Source organism: Peromyscus californicus, unplaced genomic scaffold (genome assembly GCF_007827085.1).
Source record: "Peromyscus californicus insignis strain IS unplaced genomic scaffold, ASM782708v3 Scaffold_3__1_contigs__length_106647218, whole genome shotgun sequence".
Lineage (NCBI taxonomy): Eukaryota > Metazoa > Chordata > Mammalia > Rodentia > Cricetidae > Peromyscus > Peromyscus californicus.
This window is the reverse complement of record NW_026294551.1, coordinates 90880520-90893185: the sequence shown is the minus strand read 5'-3', so window position 1 is coordinate 90893185 and position 12666 is coordinate 90880520. Positions and strand designations below refer to the sequence as shown.

General features: G+C 50.9%; 1 protein-coding gene across 1 annotated transcript in view; it reads left to right on the top strand.

Annotated features, from left to right (window-relative positions):
- Ergic1 (endoplasmic reticulum-golgi intermediate compartment 1) overlaps positions 1-12666 on the top strand; it is a 103846-nt gene that overhangs the window by 45521 nt on the left and 45659 nt on the right. The window contains exon 2 of the mRNA XM_052758931.1: positions 7962-8023. Within this exon, the coding sequence (XP_052614891.1) occupies positions 7962-8023 (62 nt within the window). The remainder of the gene's footprint in view (positions 1-7961; positions 8024-12666) is intronic.

The window sequence follows — 12666 nt, the reverse complement described above, 5'->3', positions numbered from 1 at the left end:
TTTTTTTTTTTTTTTTGGTTTTTCAAGATGGGATTTCTCTGTGTAGCTTTGTGCCTTTCCTGGAACTCATTCTGTAGCCCAGGCTGGCCTCACAGAGAACTCACAGAGATCCGCCTGCCTCTGCCTCCCGAGTGCTGGGATTAAAGGCATGCGCCTCCACTGCCCGGCTCTCGTTGAACTTATAACTCTTTGTTTGGCTAGACGGGCCAGCCGGCACCAGGAGCCATCTGCCTCTGTCCCGCGATGCTGGGGTTACAGGTGTACGCCACCATGCTCAGCTTTCATGTGGATGCTGGGATTGAACTCGGGTCCTCCCGCTTGTGCAGCAGGTGCTTTGCCCACTGAGCCACCTCCCCAGGCCTCACTGTTTTCTTTTTTGAGACAGGATTTCGCTCTGTAACCCAAATTGCCCTGGAATTTATGATTCTCCCTTAGCCTCCCAAATGCTGAGTGTGCAAGTGTGTTCCTTCCTCTGGGCTCCTAGGGCAGCTCTGGGCCTCATTCTTTTGAAGAAAAGGGTCCCATGTAGCCCATGTTGGCTTCAGACTTGCTACGTAGCTGAAGGTGACCTTGGACTTTGGATCCTCCAGGTTAGGGGTATGCATCACACACTCAGTTCATATGGTGTTGGGGGACAAACCAAGAGCTTTGTTCATGCTAAGCAAGCACTCTGCCAACAGAGCAATATCTCTGCCCCTGGGCCATGTCTATCTGTCTATCTGTCTGTCTATCTATCTATCTATCTATCTATCTATCTATCTATCATTATCATCATCATCTTCCATCCATCCATCTATCTATCAGTCTGTCTATCTATTTATTTAGAATCAGGGCCTTATTCTGCAGCCCTGGCTGTTCTGGAATTTGCTCTGTAGACCAGGCTGGCCTCGAACTCACAGAGATCCACCTGCCTCTGCCTCCCGAGTGCTGGGTCAAAGGTGTGTGCCGCTGCCCAGTGCTGGGCCTCATTCTTGTGTTGATCTATTCACGGGCTGCAAGGCAAAGACTAAGAAACTCCCAGGCCGAGGGATGGGCAGGGAAGAAACGTTTGGTTTCAGTAGAGGGTCACAGTGAATGTACTGCTCCTCTTTCTCGGCGTGAGGCTGAGCAGTGGCAGGTTGTGAGCCTTTCTTCCTAAGTGTTTCCCCCAGGATGACAGGCGTTGTCTTGAAAATGGAAGAAGAATCGCTTGAGAATGGGAGAGGCCTGCATGCAGACCCTGAGCTGCTTTGTGTGTGAATTTAGCTAAACCACGAGCCTGTCTCATCTCCACATGTGAAATGAGACAAGACCGACCCCAGGTTGGTCCTGAGTCAGGTGAGAACGAAGGTTACCTTAGCACATAGGCTGCAGCAAGCATCCCGTTTCCCTCCCTCGCCCTCCACCCTTTCCTCCACATTCTCTGGGGCAGGATGGCCGAGACTGATCGCATCACCACTGCGAGGGCCTGACTAATTCAAGCCAGAGAGGATGCACAGCTCACTTCCTCGTCTATCACATGCCTGGGCTTCTTTCTCGCTAGCCTCCTGGTGGCCCAATTTCCCAGTGACAGTCACTCCTGACTCACTTGTCTTGTGGTCACCTCTGAAGCCAGGTTCCTTTTCTGTCCTCCTTTACCCCATCACCACTCTCCAGCTTGGGTCTGTTGTGTGGGAACAGATCGCTGTCCCATGTTGTGTTCAGGTGGCCTCTGCTGAGGACCCTGGAGCTTTACGAGGCTGGCAGCTTTTTGAGGGCAGGGCCCATATTTGCCTTGATCAGTTCCTTTCCCTCCCTTCTAAAACACTGCTGGATACAGTACGTGTTTGCACGTTTTTTACGTATTTGCTGAATGAACGATGGATTTCTGAGATTTCCCCTTGCCTACCAGGCAGCATCCTTCAAAGGGGAATGAACAAAGCCTTGGGACCTTGGTCTGATTTGCTAGTGAGAGAGCATGAGCCTGGTTCCCACTAGTGTGGGGTGGTGGGAAAACGGGGGCTTGGGGACAAAGCACCAGGATCAGTACCTTTTCCCAGGAGCTCAGTGACATTGCGTGGGTTCCCTCCACCTGAGCCTCCGATCTCCCCAGGAGAGTGGGATACCAGTGCCTGCCAGGGGTACCATGACAAGGCTAAATATGTATGTTAAAGAGCCCAGCCTTTGGCCGTTTGGTATCACTCTTTCTAATGCTTTGCCTCCTGTGCTTTGGTCCAGGTCACACGTCCCTGTTACCGCTTAAATTCAATACCTCCCTGTCCCTGGTGCTGCCCCAACAAGCCAGAAGTGCACCGTGCCACCCAACACACAGCAAGCATGTGCTGAGCCACACCTCTAATTCAGGTGCCCCCAGGGACCAAGCTTCTTCCCAAAACAGACTAAGTGGAATTTTAAGTGGTGGCTTCCTTTTAATTTTTTCCATCTGGATTTTAAAAATATCTTTATTCATTTTGAAATAATTTTGTACTTATCCCCAAGTTGCAAAAATAGCACCGAGTTCCCATGTGCCCTTTACCCAAGTGTCCCCAGAGGTCAACATCTTACATCATGTCCTAGTTGGATCTATAATGTCCCCAGAGGCCCTTTGCTTAAAGACTTGGTCCACAGGACAGCAGTGTTAGAGCAGATTGGATATGAGGGCTCCAATGTCATCCGGGGACTCACCCACTAGTGAGTTCATAGTTCAAAGGACTGTTGGGATTAAATGGAAACTTTAAGAGCTGAGGCTGAGCTCTTGAGGAAGTAAGTCACTGGGGTGTGTCCTGGAAGGGAATCTTGTCTCTGGTCCCTTGTGTTCATTCTATCCAATATATCTATGTCTAATCTAATCTAATCTATTCTATCTATCCGTTCATCCATCCATCCATTCATCCATCCGTCCGTCCGTCCGTCCGTCCGTCCGTCTGTCTGTCTGTCTATCTATCTATCTATCATCTATCATCTATCTATCTATCTATCTATCTATCTATCTATCTATCTATCTATCTATCTATCTATCTATCTATCTATCTATCCGATGACCATGAGGCAAGCATCTGCTGCCCTGCTTCCAACATTGAGGTATTCTACTGCACCCTAGGGCTTAAGTGGCAGAACCAGCCAGACAAAGACCTCTGGAGCCCTGAACCAAAACCAGCCTTTCTTCCCTGAACTTGATTTTCTCTGGTACTTTGTCACAGCCAGGGAAAGCTGTCAGACGTAACCATAATGCCACTATCAAAACAAGATCAATCACATTATTATATGGTGCCACCAGCAACACTGCAGAGCTTAGTCCACTGACCTTTTTTTTTTCCCCAGAAAAAGAAATCTAATGTGACCCCACACTAAGTTCAGTCATTTTGCCCCATATGTCTCCTCTCCTTTGTCACAGTCCCCATGTTACTTGTCCTTTATAACTTCCCACTTGTGACACATGCAGGGCAGCTGTCACTCTGCAGCAGCTTCCTCAGGATCAGTTTGAAATGTCCATGGTGGATAAGATACTGAGATACTGAGGTGATGCTGTGCAGAGCGTATCAGGACTTGGTGTCTCCCTCCCGATGGTGCTAATGGTCTTTGCTTGGCATGATGTCTGCCAGGTTCCTCCCTGTTAATGCTGCTTCCCCCCACTTTCTAACTGGTGTTTTCTGGGGAGGTGCTTTGAAGCAACACCAATATCCCATTCCTCTCCTACTTCCACCTTGTTCATTTCTTCCTCTGAATCCACATGGATTCTTGACTTCCTGCTTCCCCAAGGTTGATCACTGACTGTCATTTTGAGCCTGGCATGGACTCACCTCTGGCCAGTAGGGGCCTCTTTACACCTTGTGTCTCTTTACCACCTCCCCCCAACTTGTCAGAGTCAGTTCTTTTTTTTTTTTTTTTTTTTTTTTTTTTTTTTTTTTGGTTTTTCGAGACAGGGTTTCTCTGTGTAGCTTTGCGCCTTTCCTGGAACTCACTTGGTAGTCCAGGCTGGCCTCGAACTCACAGAGATCCGCCTGGCTCTGCCTCCCGAGTGCTGGGATTAAAGGCGTGCGCCACCACCGCCCGGCCAGAGTCAGTTCTTACTATCACATTAACTTTTCCTGGGAGACACAAACATCTATTCACCCCAAATAGGGCAGTGACAACAGACCAAATAAACAGCCCCTCCAAGCTTGGCTTGGTGAACCAGTAGGTTTAATTGGGTTACCTAAACTTACCTGTGGCTTCCCCTTTCCCAGCATCCCTTAATCACTTGTGTATCCTGAGGTGGGCCTCGGGTGACTGCTGCATGCCCCTGGAACTCCTTCCCTTGGAGCAGCTCATGTCCCGCTGCCTGGGGAGCCCACCCTTCCCTCCATGATAGAACAGGAATGGGATCAATGTATTGAGGATCCCCTCAGGTCATCACAACTGATGTGATTTCAAGACAGCCATGGCCACGTTCTACCCAGAGGACAGTGGTCCACAATACTGACCTAAGAAGGTGCCCCTGGCTCAAAAACCAGCCATTTCCGATTCCTTTGTATGAAGGGTTTTGGTTGTTGGCCATGACCTTGGGCCCTGTGAAGAGCTAGGGAATGTTCATGTGTGTATGTGGAGTGTATGCATACATGTGCCCTTTTCCATGTGGCTGTGCATACTGAGATGATGAGTTCACACTCTTGCCTCCATTTCCAGTCAGCCATCCGCACTTTCACTTCCCTTCCCTAATGCTGCTCCCCCACCCCCGCATCAGTCTCCCTCCATCTCCCTCACTCCCCTTCTTGCCCAGAGTGGACTATGATGCCTCATCCTCCACCACTTCTCACTTGTGTTAAAGCAGCCTCTAGCTAACTACAGACTCCTGGTTTTGAAACAGTAGTTCACTTATTTCCAAATCATGAGGCTGTCTTTGCCCATGGGGCCCTGATGGTGACATGGCCAGAGATAGACTGGGTTGTAGCTCCCACGGGACACTGCTGCCGTTTCTGCCTTCAGATCTGTGCACCTCCTCGCTTTCCATCCAGGGAAACCGAGGCCCAGCAATGGACAGGGATTCCCAAGACCATCTCCCTGCCTGCAGCTTGTCTGTCTGGCCATCTCAGGAGTCGCACATGGCTTCCACTCTGCCCAAGTGGCCTTGTAAAGATAGGCTGCCCATGTCCTTCAGCTCTTCAGCCCACAGGGTCACATGCTGGGCTTCTGGGCCCTGTTTGTAAATGCCTCTTTGTCTTGCATTGTGTTGTTCAACGTTTGAGAATTGGGGCATTCCATGTACAATTCCAAATTCAGAGTCCTCTCTTGAACAATCAGAACATCTGGCCATCCTAAGCCCACACCTCCACCTGGGTGCTCCCTCACTCACTTTCATAAGCATACGAGCTGGGACTGAAGCTCTGTGGGTTGCTTGTGCACTGCTCAGCACTGAGGGAGACGACCAGCCGAGGGAATGAACAGAAGTAAAGGGTCCTTGACAAGTGCATGTCACCCTCACACCATCAGCAGGTTGAAAGATGTATGGGACCCATTGTGAATCAAAAACCACCTGCAGCCAGCCGGGCTTTTCCCTCCCTCTTCTGCCTCCCAATGTCCGGTCCTCTGACAACCCCACAACAGCAGCACCCCACCTGGGAGGCCTTGGCCGTGGCCTCACAGTGGGAACTCCACGGGACCTCTCTGCCTCTTCTCACTCCCACTCCACTGCTCCCCAAAATAAAACATAGCATCCCAGTAACCCCGCTTGTGTCCTGCTCTTGGTCTTTGCCATCCTCACACCCTGGGAAGACTTTCCCTCCCTAGTCTTCTCCTCTGTGCAGACATCACCTCCTGTAGGAAGCCTCACTGGGACCTGAGGACCCTTCTTCATGCCATGGTGTCTCTAGCTGACCCACCTGAACACTGTGACAGTAGTTCTCAACCTTCTTAATGCGGTGACCCTTTAATATAGTCCCTCATGTTGCGGTGACCCCCAACTATAAAATTATTTCGTTGCTACTTCATAACTAATTTTGCTGTTGTTATGGAATTGTAATGTAGATATCTGATATGCGACCCCCAGGTTGAGAACTGCTGATCTATGAATTTTTTTTGCCCAGTTTTCTTTGTCTTTGATGGCGAGCTGTATGTTTACAGGCCAGACTGATTAAGAGGGCTCAGTGTGTTGTAGTGACCTGATGGGTTAAGTGAGGGTTAATAAAAGGGCCAGCAAACCAAGCACCTGCAGAATGCCAGGCCTGGTTCTTAGAGCTTTATATGCATCTAATCACTGACCTAGCAAGGTAGGTACTGTCCAAATAAGTGGCATGCCCAAGATACAGTGCAGGGGTGATGGTTGAACATGTTTTCACCTCTCATAGACCTCTCCAGGTTAAAGGTGTGTCGCTGGGAAGTGAGGTGGTTGAATTGTGTAGACCTCCTGGCCACTAGGTCACACCCCAGCCCTAACAGCTGAGCACAGAGCAGAAAGCAGAGAAAGTGGCAGCCTTTAGCCTGGCATGCCACAGGAGCGTTTCTCCCTTGAGGCCTTAGCAGACGGGTGGCTCGGGTGTAATTAGCAGAGTCGGGCACCAGCCTCACCTCCGCCTTCTAGCTTGAGGGTGTGTGGATGGAGGGACCTGTTGACAGAGCTGTTAAGAGGAGACCGGCTGCCTGCTGCGCATGGCCAAGGGAAGGGAAGCCAAGTGCGTGCAAACCCCGTGGGGACGGACGTTGCACCAGATCGCTCACAGAGGGTTTTCTCACTCCTCAGTTGCCTTCCAGGCATGTGCACAAGTATAAATATATTAGCAGGGGTAGCCCTGCGTTTGTAGATTAGGAAACTGAGACCCCGAGAAGTAAAGTCACATGGCAGGAAAGCATGTATCAAGATTTAAGCCGGAGAAATCCGACCAGAGTCCTAACTCTTAATCGACCATGGACCAGACGGTGAGAGTTAAATCTGAGTCCACTGGAGTCCAAGGCTCCACGTTCCCCCATCATATCCCAGGACTTCACCAGCGCTGATAATGTGCTGGGGAAAGAAGAGCCTTGGAAGGACAGCTGGAGCTGGAGCCTGCCTTCCCTCCAGTTGACCCAGCCCCGTCCTGTAGGCAGGAGCTGGCAGGGGAGACGGGAACAGTGGACCAGGACGGGACGGTGGAGACAGGAAAAGGGAGAAGGAATCATGAAAAGGAGGCGCAGAACAAGAAGGCAGTGTGTGGCATAACTCAGGAGACACAGAGCCTCCTACTGGTCCCCTGGACCCAGATGTTTGGTTCAGTGTACAGTCACTGCACCAGTACTTACTACCAGCCAGACCATGCTAGGGGACGAGACCTAACAAGGACTAAGTTACATTCTGAGAGAGGCAAGACCCACCGAGAAATGTGCCCAAGTATAAACATATGAGTGGGTAAAATCGTGGGTGATGAGCTTGGGTTGTGTCAAGGAGATATGGTGATGGGATGCAGTAGAGGGATATGTAGGTGTGCTGGCTTGCTGATGAGATTTATGTCAACTTGACACAAACTGTAGTCATCCGAGAGGAGGGGACCTCAGTTGAGAAAATGCCTCCATAAGACTGGGCTATGGGCAAACCCCTAGAGCATTTTCTTAGTGATTGTGGGGGAGGGCCCAGCCCGCTGTGGGTAGTTCCATCCCTGAGCTGCTGATCCTGGGTTCTATAAGAAAGCAGGCTGAGCAAGCCGTGAGGAGCAAGCCAGTGAGCAGCACCCCTCCATGGCCTCTGCATCAGCTCCTGCCTCCAGATTCCTGCCCTGCTTGAGTTCCTGCCCTGACTTCCTTTGATGGTGAACAGGAATGTGAAAGTGTAAGCAGAGTAAACCCCTTCCTCCCTGACTTGCTTTTTGGTCCCATGGTGTTTCATCACTGCATTAGAATCCCTAACTAAGACAGAAGGACTCTCACAAGGCCTCTCAGAGGATGTTGAAAGGGACTCTTTGGTAAGAGCTGTGGTTGCTGGCCCGGGTGGCATCCCCAGCCTCTGCCTCTAGGCCTGCATTCTATACCTGTCTAATTTCTCTGCTTCTTCTCTCCAGGTTTGACATCTACAGGAAGGTACCCAAGGACCTCACGCAGCCGACGTATACTGGTGCCATTAGTGAGTAACTGCCCTTCCCACCATTACCCCAGCCCTCTACCTGCTCCCCAGAAAGCCATCCTCTGCTCTGTGCAGAACTCTGGAAGAAAGAAGGAAAGTCAGGTGGGAGAGAAGACGTGCCTAGCAGCCCACAGGCCTTTCACCTCTTTCTACACAGCATCTCTACCCTTGCGATATGACCCCGCAAGGTAGAACCATTGGCTGTGTCTAGAAGGATGCAGAAAAATACCAATGCAGGTTCAGGATCCCTGATCTCAAAATCCAAAGTTTTTTATTTTCTTTCCGTCTTACAGGGTTAGGGATTGACACTCTACCACTAAGCTATGTCTCCTAGATCCAAAAACTATGTGCCTAAATCCAGAACTCTGAGCCCTGACATGCATTGTAAGTGGGAAGTCCACCCCTGACCCTGTGTGATAGGTGGCACTGAAGATGTGCTGCTGCCTCCAGGCTGTATAGAGAAGCACACTTGAAACATGAATCGCCTGGTCAGACTTGGTCCCCGTTCTCAAAATACCAGCTATCCTAAAGTCTAAATACAGGGCCAATACGACGGTGGTTCAGCAGGTGAATGTATGTGCTGTGCAAGCCTCATGGCCTGAGTTAGAACCCCAGAACCCCTGGTGAAAGGAGAGAGACACACACACACAATCACCATCATCAAACAATAGCAGAAATTAAATAAAAATTAAAACAGTAAGATCTGAAGGAAAAAAATCCAAGCAAGCAGATCAGAGGTGGGCGGGAGGCTTGCTTTTACCTTCCTGCCTTTGAAATTAGTTGAATTGTTAAGGATTTTAGTCACTAAAAGAATTCCCAAACCCACTGACTTGGTTCAATCAAAGGAACCAGGGCGTCACAGACAGATGGTGGTTTGCAGCACCAGGCAGGGAAGGTATAACCTGAGCCTCACTCGCAGTGTGTGAGCAGGACAGGGGACCCAAAGTCCACAACTGGAGCCTAAGACAATAATAATGACTGTTGGTTTGGAACCCGAGGAATTAGAGGACAGGCCTTTGAGCCTGTCGTAAAGGAATCGGGGAGAGGAGACAAACTCCCTCAGGAATTCTGGTAACCCCTGTGAATACTCCTCTCCTCCTCAAGTGTGGGTTGGATGTAGCAACTCGCTGCCAGAGAGAAGAGAAGAGACATGTAAAATAGTAACGTTCCTGTAGAGAAGCCTAGAGAGGATGGCTCAGCCATTGAGGGAGTTTGGCATCACCGTGGTCGGTCACATATGGATGCCTGAGGGACGGGCGGAGGCACCTTGCCGCTGAGGGCCTTCCCCATTAAGCTACAACCCTGCTGGATGTGACAAAGCATCCCAGTCCCAGACTGGAGGCCTTCTGCCAGATACCTAAGCAATACCCTGCCAGAGGGTCAAGGCCTTGAGAAGCTGAGGGAAGAGGGACGGGCCCACAGATTATGGAAGGACTCAGGAGGAGTAAATGCATGGGAGGATCTAGGATCTGTTCCTGGAGCAGAAACAGCATTCCTGGGAAATCCGGTGAAACCTGAGTAAAGGCTGTGGCAGAGCCACAGGAAAACACGGCAACAGCGTGAATTCCTCCAAGATGACGACAAAGTGCTATGGTTTTCTTAGGTGTGAACAGGGGCGTCCAGGAGAAGCTATGTGGGCACTGTCCTGCCTTTGTGTCCATTACTGTTCCACAACAGAAAATGTCCCCCAAAAAACAGTACTCAGAACAAACCAAAGTCACCGTTGAGTAAGTGGGAACACTTTGGCCTCATGTCTCCGATGCTCAGAAAGGGGAAGTGACTCATCCAGAATGTCACTGTTTGCAGAAGGGACAGTCAAGATTAGGTCTTGAGTGACCAGCCTCCCCAAATGCTTGGTATGGGACAGAGAATCTCACAACAGAGGCCAGGTGATCAGCCTGGAGTCCACTCTCAGGTAGATTGGTGGCCTTGGAGATCCCCACAACTCCAGCTGGCTGGGTTTCTTAAAGCAGCGTGCACCTTCTCCAGCGGTGGAAAAGAGAGCACTGCCTGGGTGCCCAGAGGCCTTCCTGTCAGGCAGAGCCGACGTCGTCCTCCTGTTTAACATCTGTGTGTCCATGGGCAAGTGGGTGGGGCACGTGAGCCCTCACTCAGTGCGTGAGTGACTCCTGGTAGCCCACAACTAACATTGAGTATGGGACCCAAGAAGCCAAGTAGCTCGGTGCTTCCTTCCCCCCACTAGGAAAAAGACTTAGACTGTGAGAAACGGGGCTCCTGCCACCCCACAGCAGCCCAGCCTCCCTGGAGATTTCTCCAGTCTTGACTTATCCCACCTGTTGAGCAATCAGGTATGTGCCCTCTTAAAAGCCCAGGATGCACTTGCACCGCTGTCCTGCACACTGGGGCCAGCTGTGCCACGCGCCCCCTCTCCCCGTCTCGGTTACTGACCGCTGGACACACCTTTCCCACCTCCATCGATAGCTTCTGCCTTCTCTCCAGCCACCTTCTGTGTCACTGCCTGGCTGGCCTCTGTCACTGGGGGCAGCCAGCCTGATTACAGCCCACTGTCATACAGATGTCCTTGCATGTCTTCGAATCTTCTGTGGCCATTACTGTGAGGTGGCTCTCGGGGGGGGGGGGGGGGGGGGGGGGGGGGGTGGGGGAAGGAGCACTGAGCCAAGGGGGCGTACATTTTCAGCTGTTTAGAAAGTTCTGCCTGGCAACCCTCAGGAACGTGGTCTGCTGAGCCTTTCATCCAACGAGGAGAAGGTTTGAGACGTGGGAAGCCAGCCCTTAGCTACCATTTAGTGCACAAATATTTATTAAGCTGGACCTAGGGCCAGGCCCCGCGCCAAGTGCCGGGACAGCGCTGATGAATGGCTTCGGTCTTAGTCCTTGAGGCTCCTACCGCCGAGCCAGGCGGGCCAACTCAGGCATGCGCCATTGCATACGCTGTGGGATGACTGCTATTAATAGCTGAAGGAGACAGCGAAATTCTGGGGCTTGAACGTCAGCCTTTGGATTTTGCCTCCCCCCCCCTTAACCCGGCTATGTGACCTTGGACGGACTCCTTGACTTTCTCGCAGACTGTAAGGTCTCAGGTCTTGCCCCCTTCAACTTGGCAGCACCCGGCTTACTACTAGCAAGCATCTGGAGTTGCATTCCAACTGCCCAGGGCCTGAGTCAGTTTTCGAAGTCTGGAGTCAGAGAGCCTCCAACCAAGCCTTGCCCAAACATGGCTTGAAAGCCCTCATCTAGCCTTTGAGATCTGGAGGCCTTGGTTGGAATACTTCCTACCTGCCTTCCTGGTTTCTCACTGTGCCTGCTCTGAGCACACACTGTGTTAGACCCTGGAGATGCAGTGGCACCAAGACCTCACCTCTGGTTCCCCAGTCTGAGACAGGCGTCAGGTGCACTTCCACAGGAAGGTACTTGTGGGGCAGGGCCCTTGGACCCAGCTGAGTTATCCTGTCTACCTGCTGGGTTAACCAGGCTTTGGGACAAGCCTTGAGTAAGCGCACAGGTCTCAGAGAAAGGCCTCCCCAACCTCTCCTTCCTCCCACCACAATGTGGGCAGTTAGGACTTGGAGGTGTGTCTGCAGGGAAGGGAGCTAGAAGATCAACATTCACCCTAAAGTCAGCAATGACCTTCAGAAAACCTTCTGTGTTATATACTGCAGCACCCAGTGGGGCTGGTGTGGACAAAATGAGGACAAAATGTGGGTTCTGGGTGGCACTGGGCAGAAAGGCACAAGGGTCCAGCTGCAAGATGCTTTGCCAGGTGGCAGATTCGTCCCCAAGAGGTAGTAACCACCACTGTAGGGCAGAGAGACCAGGAGCCAGGACCTGGGTCGGTGGCTGAGCCACTCCAGGAGGTTTATTCCACAGCTGGAAAGGATATTTGAGCTTATCTCCATGCCATAAACAGGACAAAACAAGGCCAGTGTCTGAGCTGGGACTGTTTACAGGTTGCTGAGTGCGTGAAGCATGGCTGAAAGGGAGTGTCTGTCATACCGCTCTTGGTGAGATGGACAGGGCCTCAAAGTATGTGTATGTGTATATATACATACTGTTTTGTTTTGTTTGGGAGAGAGTGTCCTGGCTAGCCTGGAGTTTGCTGTGAAGTCTAAGCTAGCCTTGAAATTTGGGCAGTCCTTTTCACCTGAGTTCTTGTGCTCCTGAATGCTGGGCTTGTAGATGTGGGCTATCAGGCCTACCAACATATGCTTATTTGTGTGTGTGTGTGTGTGTGTGTGTGTGTGTGTGTGTGTGTGTGTGTGTGTGTGTGTGTATACTATATAATATGTATAATATATGTAATTTATTAATATGTGATGTTTGTGTATATTAATACTTTCATGTGCTTATGTACCCAGTTGAACCTTTTCTTGTTTATAACATGCACATGGTCTCTATTTTGTCCCGAAGGGAAGCCTTTAAATACCATGTCTGTACAGCTTCTTCAAATAGAGCCGAGGTTATGAATATTCCCATCTCTGTGGCTGCAGACTCATCAGGCAGTTTGGGGATGTTCTTTCTGTTGCTCGCAGCCCAGGTTCTCAAGAGCCTTTCTAGGTGCCTTGACCATAGAGGATGGGGGGATCCCCAGTCCCTTCTCACTCAGCCTGCATTTTTACACCAGAGCCCCCATCAATCTGGTGCCATGGTGTCCTGGTGGGTGG